Here is a 17582-nt window from a genome sequence, read left to right as displayed (position 1 = left end):
AAAAGCGCAGACGGGGCGAAAGGCGGCCACTTCCTGGAGACCACAAGTGTGAGAGCCCTCGCTGTGCCCCGGCCGGACCGGCTTCTGAAGCTCGCAGGTAGGGGCTGTGCGGAACTTGGAAAAGGTTACCGAACAAAGCTGATGGGAGTACTGGGAAGGGCGGCGGCGAATACGAGTTCCCGTGAAGAAAGCCTTAAACGACTTGCGAAAGTGGGACTCTAGGAGGAGCCTGGGCGGACGCGGTACCTGATTTGGGGAATTTGGGGACAGGCAAGAGCAGGTAAAAAATAGGCATTAGAGTTAGCATAAGTTTAAATGCCAAAAGCTCCTCTAGAAGGGTGACGGCTCCATTGCTTGAGGGACTGAGCTCAGGTCCCTTCCTAGGTTAATTGAACAACTGGGTAAGTTCTTGCAGCGCCCCACAATTCACAGAAGGGCTGAACCTACTGGCTGGTAACCTGCCATGAGGGTGAGAGACAGAATAGACAAAACAAGCCCTAGAAAAAGATGAGGACCAGAGGCGGCTTTACTCTCGGTACCTTATTGGTCCTTTCATAACTGTATAGCTTTCTTATAGAACTCTGGGTGTGGGTGACCTCTTATGATTTAATAACTTCAAGAAAGTAAATTAAAAATACTCCCGACTGCCCTGATGCTTCGAGTGAGTGTCACAGCCTAAGCTTACTGCTTCATGCTATCATAGAAGTGCAGAGATGGGAGTGAACCAAACAAACCACTGTGTGGGTGGGTGTGCACACTAACGATGGCAGGTATGGAAGTCAGGACAGCTTGTAGGAGTCTGCTTCCACTGTGTGCATCCTGGGGTCCAACTCAGGTCTTTAAACTTGGTGGCAGATGCCTTTTCCAGATTAGCCATTTTAAAGACACTCTTGCTCTTTTGTTTTGGAGAAATGATCTCACTCTAGCCCAGGCTAGCCTCAAACTCAAGAGAGTCCTCATGGCTCAACCTCCCAAGTAGAGGGATGACAAGCATAAGCCACCACACCCAGCTGCTTCCGTCTTCTCAAGTTTTAACAAAGTCTTCAGTTTTTCCTTTGTTTTTTGTTTTGTTTTGTTTTTGCATGTTAGGGAAATTCTTTCATTCCCAAGAGTTCAGGGGATTTTGGCTTTTCAGGAGACAACTGGGGAACAAGCTCAATCAGGGGTTAAGAGGAAATTGAGTTGGACTCCTGCCTGATCCCTCATTGTGGTAGGATGAATGTGGGGGTGGCACACAGCGAAGTGAACCCCAACACTCGAGTGATGAATAGTCGGGGCATCTGGCTGGCCTACATCATCTTGGTAGGACTGCTGCATGTGGTTCTACTCAGCATCCCTTTCTTCAGCATTCCTGTTGTCTGGACCCTGACCAACGTCATCCATAACTTGGTGAGCACTAAACCACACCCTTGTACCCAACCCAGGTCTATCCCAAAACAAAACAAAGTCACCAACTGTTTGGGAATGTATGTCTTCCTTTTGGGACCTTGGCATTGCTCCTGCCCCAAGGACTACTTTCCAGCCCTCACACTGCCCCTTTCCCTCCTCCCAGGCAATGTATATCTTCCTGCACACAGTGAAAGGGACGCCCTTTGAGACCCCTGACCAAGGAAAGGCTCGGCTTTTGACACATTGGGAACAGATGGACTATGGACTACAGTTTACCTCCTCCCGAAAGTTCCTCAGCATCTCTCCCATTGTACTGTGAGTCTGGGGTAGAGGAGACGCTGGCTCACTAGTGGCTCTACGAACCAAGGAAAATAAATGTACTAAGAGTGGGGAAATGGCTTAGTCAGTCAGGTTCTTCCCACACAAGCATAAGGACTTGAGTTCAATCCCCAGCATATATGTAAAAGCCAAATATGGCCACACACAACCATGGGTGCCTATAATTCCGGAACTGAAGAGCTAGAGGCAGGAAGATCCCCAGGGCTTGCTGACCAGCTAGTCTACCCAAAGTACTGCACTTCAAAGAGACCCCAGCTTAAAAAAAAAAAAAAGTGGAAAGCAATCAAAGAAGATTCATGTTGCCCTCTCGTCTCCAAGCACACCCACACATGAACATGTACCTGCACTTACACACACACACTACTGTGTGTGTATAGGACTAGTACACTAGTCCTAAGCCTACAGAGATTATTATAAAGTAGAACACAGTAGTTAAGCATTCCTTGCTGGTTCCATGGTAATAAGGAAAAGAAGGAGGGACTGAAAATAAATCAAACTCCTATATGAATCCAAGTGATTTTACGATTTTACAGTCCCAAAAGAAGCAAATAAGTAGACGGGCGGTGGTGGCACACACCTTTAGTCCCAGCACTTGGGAGGCAGAGACAAGCAAGTCTCTGTGAGTTCAAGGCCAGCCACCTAGTCTCCAAGAGCTAGTTCCAGGACAACCAGGGCTACTACACAGAGAAAGAAACCTTGTCTCAAAAAACAAACAAACAAAAAGCAAATAAAGGCAGAATTGATTAAAAAGTAAAACTGATTTGGGGAAAGGAAACAAAAGGCTCCAAAAGTAATACAGGGCAAAACAGCTTTGGCTGTCGTTTGCAATTTATCATTAACAACCAGCAAATGGGCTGGGGTCTTGCTCAGTGGTAGAGCGCTTGCTGCACAAGCACAAGGCCCTGGGTTTGGTCCTCAGCTTGGGGGGGCGGGGGGTGACAACAATTAGCAAACAAACTGAGGTATAGTCTCTAGTTACAGATACCTTCTGATCATATCCTAAACCTCATTTAAATACTGTTAATTTAGCTGGAGTAGTTTTGGACTACAAAGACTATGCAGTAAAACTAGTGATTGAAAATAGAAAAGACGATCACTAGAAAGTCATGAATGTGGGTATGGAAAGCCAACGTTTGTCACCCTGGTTTTTTTCTCCCTAGCTACCTACTGGCCAGCTTCTACACCAAGTATGATGCTGCTCATTTCCTCATCAACACTGCCTCGCTGCTCAGCGTACTGCTGCCTAAGCTACCCCAATTCCATGGGGTTCGTCTCTTTGGAATCAACAAATACTGAAAGATGAGTTGACAGTTCTGCAGGCACCGAGGGAAAGCACTGGAACAAAGAGATATAATGGCTTTCCCTTCTCAGTGCTCTTCTGTATCTTGGAAGTCTGGGAGACAAGATAAACCTTTCTGAACTCCAAGAAGGAAGAAATTGGAAACTGGGGTTCCTGAGCCCAGCCTTAATAGGGTCAAGATTGTCTGAATCAGGAAAGGTGGATGAGGTGAAGGGCCACACCACTCTCCTCTGTACAGCAAGAAGCCATCTACACTTGGGCAGCTTGTCTGATGATTCTGTTTCCATGTCTTCCAAACCTACCACCTTCAAGTTCTGTTTTGCTGTATATTTTCCTTAAAATAAAGTCTTTTCAGTTATGACTGAAATTTGATAAGCCAGAAGAATAGAGAGATGTTCTCAATGCTGGAGAGGAAATATAGAATCCTGACTTACTATAAAAGATTTAAGCAAATTTTTTATCACTACTCCTTTGATCCAATACAGGGTAGCCTTCACTCTCAGGTAACAACAAGGAAAGAATTCTCAAATAAGAAAAAAGTGCTCCTGAGCTAGGTGTGGTAGCACGCACCTATAATCCCAGCCCTCAGGAGGCAGAGACAGAAGAATCACTGCAAGCTGGAGGCCAGCCTGGTCTACACATAGTAAGACTCAGTCTCCAAAGAAAACAGAAAAGAACTCACAACTACATGAGCAAAGAAAAGAAGGAAGATATAAGTTGCCAGTTATATTATTTATAGAAAGATAATCCCCTGGCTTTAAATAGATATGTACATACAAATATGAACAAACTTAAAAAAATACAAACCCTTGGCTCACAAGGGGCCCTCTGGGAACCCCTCCATTCTTCCCCCTCACCCAAGGGCACAGGGCATAAGTCTGCTTTTTAAAAATTAATTAATTTTGGCCATCCTTGCAAAAAACAAGCCTGAAGTTAGGTGGTGTCCCATAAAGAGAAAGTCAGAGGAAAAATTCAGTTTCCACTCTGAATTCTGTATCTCCAAAATTAGGACTACATGCTTTTTCTCTTAGCTAGTACATCAGAGTAAAGGGGGAGGAACCCCTGAAATGGGTTAAGAAATAAGATACACTCATTTAAAAAGGGGTGTGTTTCATTTGCTCTGAGAGCAAATAATAAAGGCATACAGAGCCCAGAGAAGTCACCAGTTCCCACACCTTAGGAACGCACTAACTGGACTAGGTCCAGCACTGACTGGACTAGGTCCGACCCTAAGTTCTTTGCTCTGGCCACCTCCTATTTCTTTGGTATTGTCAGAAGACAAGATTCAGTTCCTAGGTGCTGGAGAAGAGGGAGACTAGGTCAATGACTTCCTCTAAGTACTGAGTGAAAAATTTAAATTTTTCCCTTTTTAAAGTATTTAAAAAATAAACAAATCAAATTCCATCCTGTGCTGTACACAGCCCTTTTGACTCCCTGACGTGGATTTGAGGAAGGAAGAGAAGGGTGTCAACGTTGGAAGGGCCGCCTCACTTTCTTCCGCCGTTTAGGTTTGGCTTCTCCCTTGGGTACTGTACTGTTGGGCTTGGAGGTCGAAGTGGCCCCAGGGCCAGGCTGAGGCGCAGCAAAGAAGTTCCCGTTGGACATCTGCCCTGGGGGCACTTGAAAGATCCGGCTCAAGAAATCCTGCAGGTCAGCAGGAGGGGCCTCTGGAGTGGCCCTGAGGGAGAAAAGATAAAATGAGGCAGGAGCCATAACAGTCAGCTACCAAAATTAACTACACTGGGTCAGTTCCCAAACCTAGAGAGCTAGGCTTCTGAAACCATACAAATGAAATAGTGGTTAAATGAGAGAAGCATCACCTACCTCTGCCGACCACTGGTACCTGGTACCCGAGAACCAAATGAGATATGGTAAGGAACTCTGTGGGTATCTGGAGAGATCCCCACACGCTGGCATCCAGCCCACTCTGCAAATAGAGATAATTACCCAAAACATCCATTCATAGCAAATGAGATAAAGAAATATGATCTTGTATTTAGAGGTCAGAAGTGTGTGTACCTGTGATATCATAGACCTTTCCATCCATCAGTGCAAAGTAGGTGATCTTGAGGCCCAGCATGCTTGACTCTGCCCAAAAGTCTCCCTCCTCAGCAGGATGCAGCCTATTACACTCAGCACAGTATCTGGCATTCTTAGGTTCCCGATCCATTTCAAACCTCCTGCAACCCAACACATAATTCCTTAACGCTCTTCAAATGGTCATCACTGTCAAATACGATCATACAATAAGTTATCTTTACTCAGCTATAATATCTGCCTCTCCATACTCTACCTTCAACTTTCTTTTAGTTTGAGGCAGGGTCATGGTATGTAGCCGAGGCTAGACTTGAACATATAATGCTTCTACCTTAGACTCCTTAGTGCTGGTACTACAGGAGTATATTCCATACTCTGTTTTCACATTTCTATATTTAAACTATGTTTTCTTTCTTTGATGTCTTATTAGCATATAACACAGACACTGATGGCTTTAATTCTGTTTCACACATGTGTACAGTGTACTTTGGTCCTTTACCTCCTATCACCCTCTCTCGTACTCCCACTGATACCCTCCTCTTCCCAACTAACAATCTGCTCTCATGTCCTGGCCTTTGTTCGTTTGGGGGTAGTGTAGTGACTTATTAGTTTCATTAGGGTTGCTTACAGGGCATGGGCACCTTACCAGTAGCTATACAATTTAAAAAAAATTTTCTCTCAGGGGTTGGAGAAACAGCTCAATGATTAAAAGCACTGGCTGCTCTTCCAGAGGTCCTGAGTTCAATTCCCAGCACCCATATGGTAGCTCACAACCATATGTAATAGGATCTGATAGCCTCTTCTGGTGTGCACAAAGTCACTCATATACATAAAATCAGTATTTAGAAAAAAAATTCTTCCTATAACTTTTAACTGCCTATAAATCCTCAGAAAGGTAAGGCCTTGTGAACCCTTTACTGATTATATGATATATATATATATATATATATATATACCCCAAAAAGCCATACTTATGCTAAAGACTTTTACAAAGGTGATTGATTAGAACTAATGCTGACTGTAGGACTTGCATGTCTATAGCAGATTACCTTGGACTATCTTTAGCCCTTTTAATCACCATTCACTGTCCACTGTGTTTTACCTTACCACCTTGTGACCATTAGGTAAATCCTTTGGGTACACTAACAGACCACTAACTTCCAACTCAGCAGGGTACATGTGAGGCCTACCTGATATTCCCATCAGTGGAGTTAAAAAGTATCTTGAGGTTGGAGAGATGGCTCAGGGGTTAAGAGTGCTGTTGCTCTTGCCAAGGACCCAGGTTTAATTTCCAGCACCTACATGGTGGCCCACAACCATCAGTAACGTTGCAGAAGACCCAACTCCCATTTCTGATTTCTGCAGGTACCAGACACACATGGTGCATATATATACATGCAATCAAAACACTTGTACACACATAAATAAATATAAAAGAAAAAAATTTTAAGTGCTTAATTTATAAATTTTGCTCTTTATCTATAAAAATATGATTAGTAAGTGGGTAAAGGCATATGCCACCAAGCCTGATGACCTCTATTCATCACCAGGGTTCACATGGTGGAAGGAGAGAACTCCATCAAGTTGTCTCAGACTTCCACTTCCACACCTCTGTGTATACAGTCATGCTTGTAAGCAAGCAAATAAACATATATAAATGTAATTTAAAAGATTAAGAAAAAAAACCTCAGGAGCTGGAGAGATGGCTCTTACAGAGGACCTGGGTTTAATTCCCAGCACCCAAGTGGTGGTTCATAAACATCCATAACTCCAGGTCTAGAGATTTTGATACCTTTCTATTTTTTAAAAGGATGGAATCAGTATCATATTTTATTTGATTTTTAAATTTTATTTATTTTATGTGCATAAAGTGTATGTCTGTGTATCATGTGCATGTCTGGTGCCCTTGGAGGTCAGTAAAGGGCACTGGGTATCAGATCCTATGTGACCGGAATTATGGATGGTTGTGAGCCACCTACCTTGTGGCTACTGGGAATTACCTGGGTCCTCTGAAAGAATAGTTAGTGCTGGGGGCTGGAGAGATGGCTCAGTGGTTAAGAGCACTGGGTGCTCTTCCAGAGGTCCTGAGTTCAATTCCCAGCAACCACATGGTGGCTCACAACCATCTGTAATGAGATCTTGTACCCTCTTCTGGCATGCAGGCATACATGGAGGCAGAATGTTGTATATATAATAAATATATAAATAAATCTTTAAAAAAAAAAAAAGAATAGTTAGTGCTCTTAACCGCATCTCACCAGCCCTCGGTGCCCTCTTCTGACCTCCTCCAGCACCAAGCACACAGGTAGTATGCATACATACCGGCAAACTCACATAAAATACAAAAAAATTGTAAAAAATAAGTAAATAAAAGCTTTCTGAAACTGTGAGCATGTTTGAACGAGGTTAGGCATATAACCAGAATCTATGTTCCCAGGCCAAGGCATTCCTATGTGGCTACCGAATTAACTTTTATTCCCTTTTGGTGAGATAGCTCACATAGCCCAGCCTGGCCTTGTGATATATCGCCGAGAATGATCTTGAACCTCAGCTCTTCCCAACTGTACCTCCTGAATGCTGGCATCCTAGGCATGTGTCATCACACCTGCTTTATGAGAGCTGTATTTTGGCATCAGCGGTTGAAATCCTCAATCTTTTTATTTTAAAGATTTGTTTTCAGCCTGGCGATGGTGATGCACGCTTTATCCTAGCACTAGGGAAGCAGAGGCAGGTGGATCTCTGTGAGTTTGAGATCCAGCCAGGTCTACAGAATGAGTTCCAGGACAGTCAGGACTACACAGAGAAACCCTGTCTCCAAAAATAAAAATTAAAAAAATAAAAGATTATTTTTTGTATACGTTTTAATATATGTGTGTATGCATGTAAGTACGTGTACATGACTGCTGACGCCCTCAGAGCCAGAGTCTGGCTAGAGCTGCAGTTACAGACAGCAGTGAAGCATCTGCTGGAGGTGCTAGGAGCAGAAACCAGATCCACTGGGAAACAGAAAATGCTCTTAGCCATGAGCCACCTCTCCAGCCCTAAATCCTCGATCTTAGTAGTAGGGCAAGCGTGGCAGACTTGGGGTCCTTTCGCTCATCCTCTGTGCTCCAGTCATCAGCGACACGCAGAGGAAGGTCTTTGGCTACCCAATCTCTAAGCTGCAGCTGTCATACTCCTGTCGTCCTGTTTCATACCTATGCTTCCCTTGGCATCGGCTACACATCATAGTATTCATTGCCTCTTTGAGGTCATCTTGTAGCTTCGACAGAAACTCATTCACTGACCGGCTCAGCTCATTCTCCGCCATTCGTTTCCTAAAAGGAGAAAGGCTTTGTAAGTCAGCGGATTAAGGTACAAAGACAGACAGACTGGATGTCTCAGCAGTGGTTCTCAAGCTTCCTGATGTTACAATCCCTTAATACAATTCCACATGTTGTGGAGACCCCCAGCCATAGTTATTTTTGATGTTACTTTGTAACTGTGATTAATGTCTGATATGCAACCCACCTAAAGAGTCATTAGACCCCCAGATGGGTCACAGTGCACAGACTGAGAGCCACTGCTGATGTGGGATTCCTCTCTGTACGCTATGAATATGTTTTATTACTATTGGTTAATAAAGAAGCTGCTTTAGCCTGTAGCAGGGCAGAATATAGCCAGGTTGGAAGAGATATAGAGAAAGAGTAGGAGGAGTCAGAGAGATGCCATGTAACTGTCAAAGGAGGAGGGCGCCAGAACCTTAACCAGTAGGCCACAGCTTCGTGGTGATACACAGATTAATAGAAATGGGTTAATTGAAGATGCAAGAGCAAGTTAGGAACACACCTAAGCTATTGGCCAAACAGTGTTGTAATTAATATAGTTTCTGTGTGATTATTATTCAGTCCGGGCAGCCAAGAAATGAATTTGCACTGCTCTAGAGGCTGCTGGCTAAGCTAAAATGACAGTTTAAGTTCTTTCTGCCTCAGAGCCTCCACCCACAAGTTCAGAGCCTTCCACTGAGAATTTCCCATCCACTTCCCCTGAATTTTCCCATTTTAAACTCACAGTTCATACTCCTTCCGCCTCTCTGGGTTGCTGACAATGTCCCAAGCTGCCCGCAAAACTTTGAAGGCCTCTTCAGCCCTGGGATGATGATTTTTATCAGGATGAACCTACCCAAAACACAGAGAATTGATTCATCATAAATCAATCCCAACCCTCCCCCATTTCAGGTCCTGAGTGTGTGCATGTGTGTGTGTGTTTGCGTGTTTAAGAGCATATCTATATATAAATTTTCCGTCCACTACTATAGCTTGTGGAGAGATCTGAGTTTACATCTAGGCTTTCAAGCTGTATGGCCTTGAATATTTTTATCTGTTATAGATTTTTAAGAGGATTAGGTAAGAATATATATGAAGACACATGGGAGATGGTTCAGTGGGCATTAGGACCTGAGCTCAAATCCCCGGAACCCACATAAAAGTGGACCATACAGAGATCAAGTGCCTATAACCCTACCATTCCTACAGAGAGATGGAAAGCAGAGACAAGAGAATCCTCAGAAGCCAGCTAGTCTAGGATAAGCAGTAGAAAAACAATAAAGAGACCCTGTCTAGACAAGGTAGAAGGCAAGGCCCAATACCTGAAGTTGTGCCCTGGCCTGATGGAGGAAGGTCATTGGTTAAAATAAAAGAAGCTGCCGGGCAGGTGGCTGGGGTTTTGAGGACGTAGCCCCGCCGCCGCTCCTCATATTACTACAAATGGCGCCCAATGTGGGGCTAACTGAGTCCACAGAAAGCCTGAGAAAGCTTGGAAAAGAATAGAGTAAAGCATGTTTCTTATGGCAATTTCTTGGGTCTACTCTGCTTGCTAGAGGCAAGCAAGAGCCTCATCTAAGAGAGGCTTCCTGACTCAGCTTCAGCTGCAAACCCTGCAGCTCATTAAGAGGTCCTGCCACGAAACAAACAGTGTTGACGAAAAGCTGAACACATGCTTTTCGGTTTTCAGCTGTAGCAGGAAAAAAGCTGCGCCATTTAAAAATGCCGGCTTTCTGGGCTGTCCTGCCAGGGCAAACTCTGACTGTTTGAGGCAGGAGGGCCGGCTACCGAGAGAGGACTTGAGTGTTGTTTGTTGTAGCTCGCTGGCTGGCAGGAACCTTGAAATGCCATAGAGGTGTGGCTATAAACATGGCTATAGCCTGTATATCTGCCATGAAGCTGGAAAGCTAAGGAATGGACTGGATCTAGCTGGCAAAGCCACGCCTTTAGTCCTACTGAGATTGCTTGGTAAATTAAAGGCTCTTGTGGTCAGAAACAGAGAAAGATACAGTAAAGAGAGCGTCAAAGACAAAGAAAAATTTTAAATGATTTACAGTGTTAAAATATATGCAGACTAAAAGTTAAAATTCTTAAAGTAAACCTCTGTGACTTCAAGGTGTGGTAGCACACGCCTTTAATCCCAGTGCCTAGAAGGCAGAGACAAACAGATCTCTGTGAGTTCAAGGTGTAGTAGCAAACACCTTTAATCCCAATGCCTGGGAGGCAGAGACAGGCGGATCTCTGACAGTTCAAAGACAGCCTGGTCTACAGGGTTATTCCAGGTCAAAGATATACGCTCAAAAAGCAAAAAGTTAACCTAGGAATATCACAACTTAGATTCTTAAGCGCCTAGTGATTTAAAGGCGCAAGTCAAAAGTGCTCCTGGATAGTAAAAAATTGCAGATTCACAATAGGACAGATTCAGACCACTAAATGAGTCACACTGTTGGATGAATGTACGTAGGCTTGGGAGAGAGAAGAAAAAGAATATAGAGAATAAAGTTAATGGTTTAAAAAGAAAAAAGTAAAAGTAAAGTCTTTAAAGAGACAGAGTACAGATAGTTATAGATATAAATAAAAATAAGCCGCGTAAAAATGAAAAATTCACAGAGAGTCTGGATTATGTACATTGTGTTTTCTTTAAAATTTTTGACTGTGAAGGAGTTAAGTACAGAGAGACATTTCATTATATGGGCTGCCCAGTGGAACCAGAACGGATATCATGAGGGTATGATTTCAAAATTTGGATCTAAGGATATGATACTTTGGAAAAGAGATTCTTCTTTTGTTTTCACAGAGGATGAGACCCTGTTCATTTCTTCTATTCCGATTTGGTATGATGGACCACGTCCTCCAGAAGGGTTGCTGTGAACATCTTCAGAAAATTGCTTCGCTCAACTGCCAACTGAGATGAAACTAGCACACAGGTTATACCATGGAAAGACCTAATTAACGACGCCCCCATTCAGCAGGAAGCAGTTTGGAGAGAAAAAACTGCGCCCATATTCCCAAAAAATGTTTATAAATGTTCTTTTACATTTAAAGGGGGATATGATATAGACATGAATAATTTGCATTAGTATAGATTTTGCTTTATTGATAGAGATTTACGGTCAATTTTGTTATATGTATAAATGTTTCTGATGTAACTTTTACTTGATAACTGTTTTGTTATATGTAATTTTGCTATGTTAAAGTTAAAGCCTTTTTTTGTTTAAACCGAAAAAGGGGAAATGATGGAGGAAGGTCATTGGTTAAAATAAAAGAAGCTGCTTGGCTCTCATTGGTTAGGAGATAGGTGGGAGGAGTAAACAGAACAGAATGCCGGGAGGAAGAGGAAGTGAGGTCAGACCCGACAGCTCTCCTCTCGGGAGCAGATGCCTTCAGCAGAGACGCCATGCTACCTGCTCCAGGGAAGACACACGCTATGAAGCTCCGACCCAGGATGGACTTAGGCTAGAATCTTCCCGGTAAGCGCACCTAGGGGCGCTACACAGATGATTAGAAATGGGCTAAATTAATATGTGAGAATTAGCCTAGAAGAGGCTAGATAGGAATGGGCCAAAGCAGTGTTTAAAAGAATACAGTGTCTGTGTAATTATTTTGGGGCATAAGCTAGCCGGGCAGGTGGCTGGGGTTTTGGGGACGTAGCCCCGCCGCCGCTCCTCATATTACTACACTGGCCCCCACCCCACATATGTAACCTCATTCGCAAACAACAAACACAATTTCCATATATGGCACAGAATCTAGCTCTAGGGTGATCTGCCATCCCAGTTTGTCTGAAAGTATCCCAGCTCAGCTCTGAAAGTCCCAGACAAACAGGGACAGGTCAATCACCCTACCTGACATTTAAAGCCCTTGCATTTTAGTTTGATTAGCACTCTTAATATAAAAGTTTCCAATATGTTACAACTTCAAACTCATCTTTTTCAATTTCATGTTTTCTTTTCTGACAGAGTGTGGTGGCACACATCTTTGATCCCAGCTCTCTCAAGGCAGAGACAGGCAGATCTCTGTGAGTTCAAGACTAGCCTGATCTACAAAGCAAGTTCTAGGACAGCCAGGGCTGTTACAGAAAAACCCTGTCTGGAAAACCACACACACACAAACGTATCCAAAGTTGAAAGTGATAGCACAGCGCTAAACTCCAAGCAGTCGGCTCCTGAGTTTAAGCCCAGTCTCCCCTCTCAGCAAGCTCTTAGCCACTGCTCGAGCACCATGCCTACTAATCTGCTGCCCTTCTCCCTGCCATGACGGTCATGAACTCACTCTCTGAAACTGTAAGCAAGCTCCTGTTAAATGCTTTCTTTTATAAGTTGCTTTGATCATGGTGTCTCATTGCAACAATAGAAAATTAACTAGGAGACCCTAATATCCAAAACTTTCTACTGCTCTGCCTTTCTGCCCCAGAAATTAAGATCTCAGAAGTTTTTTACATTTTCAGCCTTTCTCCACAAGAAGCCCTTATCTTCCTACAGCCATCTACATTACCCAAAAGTACAGAGATGAGTCTCATCACTGCTAAAAAAAAAAAAAAAAAAAAAAAAAAGAATGCTTTTAAACTTCGTAGTCTCAAGCTGATAAAACAGCCTTCTAAAGGTATTCATATGGGGGACTAGGCTATATACGACAAATCAACAGAAATTCTAGCCCAGAACAAGACTTTTTTTTTTGGGTAGAACTGTGTATATAAAGGATGACCATTCAGTCAAGTCAGCCTCAGGTGCAGCTTTACACACATTACTTATATTCATAATATAGTTTTAGTTGTACAGAAATAGCAATCGCAGGGGCTGGAGAGATGGCTCAGAGGTTAAGAGCACTGGCTGCTCTTCCAGAGGTTCTGAGTTCAATTCCCAGCAACCACATGGTGGCTCCCAACCATCTGTACTGAGATCTGGCGCCCTCCTCTGGCGTGCGGGCATACATTGAGGCAGAATGTTGTATACATAATAAATAAATCTTAAAAAAAAAAGAATAGTTAATTTTCTATTGTTGCAATGAGACACCATGATCAAAGCAACTTATAAAAGAAAGCATTTAACAGGAGCTTGCTTACAGTTTCAGAGAGTGAGTTCATGACCGTCATGGCAGGGAGAAGGGCAGCAGACGGGTAGGCGTGGTGCTCGAGCAGTGGCTAAGAGCTTGCTGAGATGGCTCAGTGGTTAAGAGCATTGCCTGCCCTTCCCGGGGTCCTGAGTTCAGTTCCCGGCAACCACGTGGTGGCTCACAACCATCTGTAAGGAGGTCTGGTGCCCTCTTCTGGCCTGCACACATACATGCAGACAGATTATTGTATACATAATAAATAAATTTAAAAAAAAAGAAATAGCAATTGCTGGGCGGAGCTTCAGCTCAGATGCAGAGTGCATGCTAGAATGAGCAAGATTCTGGGTTTGACCCCCAGCACTGCAAAAAAAAAAAAACCTCATTCTCTCAAGTATACAGTACATCAAAACTCCCGCCTACGTAGTTAACAAAAGCAACATATCTTCATGCACATATGTGACAATCATGTCTCTCTTATGATTTATATTCCTTTTTTTCTTCCCTTTCATATTCTGTGTTGTAGTGATATTTCATTTGTCTTTTAATAAATAAAGCTTGCCTGGAGTTCAGAGACTAAAACAACTGCTCTGATCAACCTTACACACCAGGCAGTGGTGACAGACACCTTTAATCCCAGTAGCCACGTTAGTTTGCCATAGAAATCAGTGGCAGTGGTGCACACCTTTAATCCCAGAACTAGCGAGGAATATATAATGGGAGGAAACAGCTTTCAGTCACAGTCTCATTCTGAGATTCCTGGAGGCAGGATCGCCACTTCGGACTGAGGTAGAGGTAAGAGTCAGAGGCTGGCTCTTTTGTTTTTCTGACCTTCAGGCTGAGCCCCAATTTCTGTCTCTGGATTTTTACTCATCGTGCTACACTGGGTCTTAAAATTCCATGGACATCAGAGGGACAGCACTTGCCCAGCATGCACAGGTCCTGGACTCCACCCTCGATCTCACAAGAGAAAAGAAGCGGTTTTCATTTTCCTGGTCCTGGAACAACCACTGGCATGCACGACCTGAACACTCTCACTCGAGGTCCACACTTGCCTCTCTGGGAGAGGCTGGTTTTCTCCATGTTTAAAATCTCCTGTTGGGGCTGGAGAGTCGGCTCAGTGGCTAAAACACTTGGTATTCTTGTAGAGGACCCAGGTTCAGTCCCAGTTCTCACATGGTAGCTCACAACCATCACCAACTCCAGCTCCAGGGATCCACACTCTTCATCTCCTCGAGTACCAGTTCGCACATGGTACATGTGCATACATGGAGGCAAACGCTCATACACATAAAATACATCTAAAAAGATAAGTTCTTGCCAGGTGTTGGTGGCACAGGCCTTTAATCCTAAGGAGGCAGAAGCAGGTGGATCTCTGTGTGTTTGAAGTCAGCCTGAGTTTGAGATCTACAGAGCCAGTTCCAGGACAGCCAAGGCTATATAAGAAATCCTGTCTCAAAAAAAAAAAAAAAATCTTTAAATTCCTCCTTTTCCTCCTTTACCATTCATGGTGATGCACATTTATAATCCCAGTACTTCAACAAAACAAAAATTCCTTTGTTCAGGTGAGAGCAACTAAGATACTGCCTGTCTGGGCCTCCTCGTTATACTAAGTAAAGGATTTCATTTAGCTATTGCAAAGTGAGTGAGTTCAACCCTGTCTGTCATATGACCCCACCCCACCCCCTAAAAAAACCTCAAGACAAGAGACTTTAAATGGGGAGAAAGTAAGCTCCCTAGTCAGAGACGTCCATGACTCCTTCCTAAGAATGTCTCCCTTCACTTAGCTAGGAGCAGAGGCAAGCGCCTGTAAACCACAGCACTCAGAATGGAGGCAGGAGAATCTTGAGTCTAGGTGAGCCTGTCTACCTAGTGAAACTCGGCCTCACAACAAAACAAAGGAATGCAATCCTTCAGCTTCAGTAAAACTGGAACAGAAAATACATAAGAGGTACAAGAAGCAAAGGATACTCACCATCACTGCTAGCTGTCTATAGGCCTTCTTTAGTTCAATGTCTGACGCTGTAGCTTCAACCCCCAGCACATGAAAAGGGTTTAGTTCCTCCTCAGGAACCCCAGCCATGGTCAAAAGTCTGGCTACTTCCTCTTCTGGCTGGCAGCAGCGCCCACTAGCGGCAGGCGCATTACCTTGCTTGTTAGTCCTCTGCCTGACCCAAGGCAACTCCAGCCAGTTCCACTGAACTAATCTTGCCAGCCGCTGCCACGGTCTGCTATCTCGCAGCAGAGTCAAGCAACGATGCAAGGCTGGAAAATCCAGCCAAGAGAACAGCCGTGAGGTCTTATCCCTCCAGCCTAACCGGTCACCCAGTCCCACCAAAAATCGCCAGCCCAACTGTAGACAACCCAAAAAGAGGGCAAGAGCCAGGAGAAGGAAAGCACCCACGAGCCTAAGAAAGCGGGTGACTAGCCCTGCTGCACAGTAAAAGCTCTGGCTTAGAAACTGGACCATCACCTGGGCCCAGTCCCCCAATCTCCCTGCCCAGGCTCCCACCCAAACTCGAAAAAGGTCCAGGTCACTGCCTTTCAGCTGTCTGCACGCGTAAATGAGATGGCCACAAGTTTCCACGTACTCTCCCACCAACACCAGAAGTTCAATCAGCCACCAGAAGCCCGCTTGTCCAAGCTGACATAGTTCCTCCACTCCCCAGAGCCCCAGGCCTCGGCGCTTATCTGCCTGATTTCGTTTTCGGCCCAGCCGATGACGACCAGGGGACCTGGGATCTCTGCGTCCACTATCCCGAGTATCCTCCTTGGTCAAAAGACGGTGTCTCTGCTTCCGAGACGGGGGTTTCTTTCCACTGGACACACGTGGAAAGTCACTGGGAAATTTAAGAGGTTCCTCCTCGTCATCCTCTTCTAACTCTTCATCTTCCCCCAAGGCTGGAGAGGTGCAGTGGTGGCAGAAGCTGCTAGAAGCGCCATCGCCTTCCTCAGAGAAGGTCCCTTCAGGGACTCCAGGGCTTCCCTGGCAGTTACAAGCAGGTGGAATGGAAAGAAAGGAAGGGCTCCCATCTTCCTGGTACCCAGTCTCGTTCTCTCTTGAGAGCTCCTGGTCCACTCCTGACTCTTCCGAAGACGCCTCACTGTCATCGGGGTACCCGCCTTCCCCAGGTGGTCCTGGACCCCTCGGAGGACCATGGCTTGGATCCGACCAGTGGGCTGGGTGTGGGGGCTGGGTGTACTTAGGACCAGAGTGCTCTGTGAAGCAGCGTGTACCATTCGGCGCAGTCTCTGTTGAGTTCCTGAGTCCTGAGAATGAAAGTATTTCAGGGTCCACAGAGGGTCCTGATGTCCTGAAGGAGGTACCACCGCTGTGATGGGCTCCACACAACCCTCCTTCTCCGGGGTGCTTCTGGGCCATGACCCCGTGGCTTCCTGAGGATTTTAGGTCACAGCCATCATGAAAAGTTCTATTGCCTGCAACAAAGTTATCAAGTTGGGAATGGTCAAGAATAGAGGCAAGAGACAAAGTTAAACAATGTACCCACTCCCCCTACCGCGTAAATTCAAATTCTTTGGGGGCATTACTAATCCTGACAATAAACCTGAATTAGGCTGACCACAAACCTGCTTGCACCAAACCTCGACCTCAGGAACCCCCTTACCCCGAAATTTTAATTTTTCTTCTTTCCCCTCAAGAAGCTAAACTCTTCAATCTGGGAACTGGGTGTAGGGGGGGGTGGGGGGTTACCGCAAAGGGTGTGGTCGGGGGGTTGGGATTACTCTTAGAAAAAAGACTGCCTAAAGAGAGAGGCCGCAATCTGTCAGAAAAGGGTGGGGACAGTACAGATTAGGAGGAAAAGCTCAGGGCGGAGCTTAAGAGGTGCCCCAGCAAAAGACCACCCGAGAACCCACCGACTGGGTCCAGGGGCAAAGGCGACGTACCGAACCGCGGCGGTAACTCCTCCCCCTCGAGCAGCTGCGCCTGAGGCCAGGGGGAGCTACGAGAGCAGCTCCCCCGGCTCCGCCTCCCGCTCCGCTTCCGCCTTCCGTCCCCGCCGCGGCCGCCGACTTCCACTTCCGGGGTCACCGGGGGAAAAGACGGAAAGGAAAGAGAAGAGCGGTTGGCGGAGGCTCGAGTCGGCGCGGAGTCAATCGAGGGGGCGGCGCTAGAGCGTCCTGGCCCCGCCTCTTAAAGTGCCCTC

The 17582-nt window shown here is 45.2% G+C and overlaps 2 protein-coding genes across 5 annotated transcripts; one reads left to right on the top strand and one right to left on the bottom strand.

Annotated features, from left to right (window-relative positions):
• The first annotated feature begins 15 nt into the window (after window positions 1-15).
• Window positions 16-3386, top strand: Ormdl2 (ORMDL sphingolipid biosynthesis regulator 2). 3 transcript variants are annotated; one of them, XM_075954701.1, is made up of 4 exons: window positions 16-97; window positions 1215-1389; window positions 1553-1704; window positions 2889-3386. In XM_075954701.1, the coding sequence occupies exons 2-4, from the start codon at window positions 1216-1218 to the stop codon at window positions 3022-3024; spliced, it is 462 nt and encodes a 153-aa protein (XP_075810816.1). In that variant the 5' UTR covers window positions 16-97; window position 1215; the 3' UTR covers window positions 3025-3386. The 3 variants fall into 3 exon arrangements, with proteins under 3 accessions (XP_075810816.1, XP_075810813.1, XP_075810814.1); XM_075954698.1 differs by having other exon boundaries at window positions 1136-1389; XM_075954699.1 differs by having other exon boundaries at window positions 32-97; window positions 1090-1389.
• On the bottom strand, window positions 2231-17518 carry Dnajc14 (DnaJ heat shock protein family (Hsp40) member C14). Of its 2 annotated transcripts, none has more exons than XM_075954682.1 (7): window positions 17323-17518; window positions 15392-16854; window positions 9116-9222; window positions 8263-8382; window positions 5048-5208; window positions 4853-4955; window positions 2231-4706 (listed from the first exon to the last, which is right to left on the bottom strand). In XM_075954682.1, exons 2-7 carry the CDS (start codon window positions 16796-16798, stop codon window positions 4496-4498), a joined length of 2109 nt encoding a protein of 702 aa, XP_075810797.1. In that variant the 5' UTR covers window positions 16799-16854; window positions 17323-17518; the 3' UTR covers window positions 2231-4495. The 2 variants fall into 2 exon arrangements, with proteins under 2 accessions (XP_075810797.1, XP_075810798.1); XM_075954683.1 differs by having other exon boundaries at window positions 3740-4706; window positions 17293-17518.
• Between the last annotated feature and the right edge of the window lie 64 nt (window positions 17519-17582).

The sequence above is a fragment of the Microtus pennsylvanicus genome, chromosome 20 (genome assembly GCF_037038515.1).
Source record: "Microtus pennsylvanicus isolate mMicPen1 chromosome 20, mMicPen1.hap1, whole genome shotgun sequence".
NCBI lineage: Eukaryota > Metazoa > Chordata > Mammalia > Rodentia > Cricetidae > Microtus > Microtus pennsylvanicus.
The sequence above is the reverse complement of the archived record's forward strand: the minus strand, read 5'-3'. Positions and strand labels throughout refer to the sequence as shown.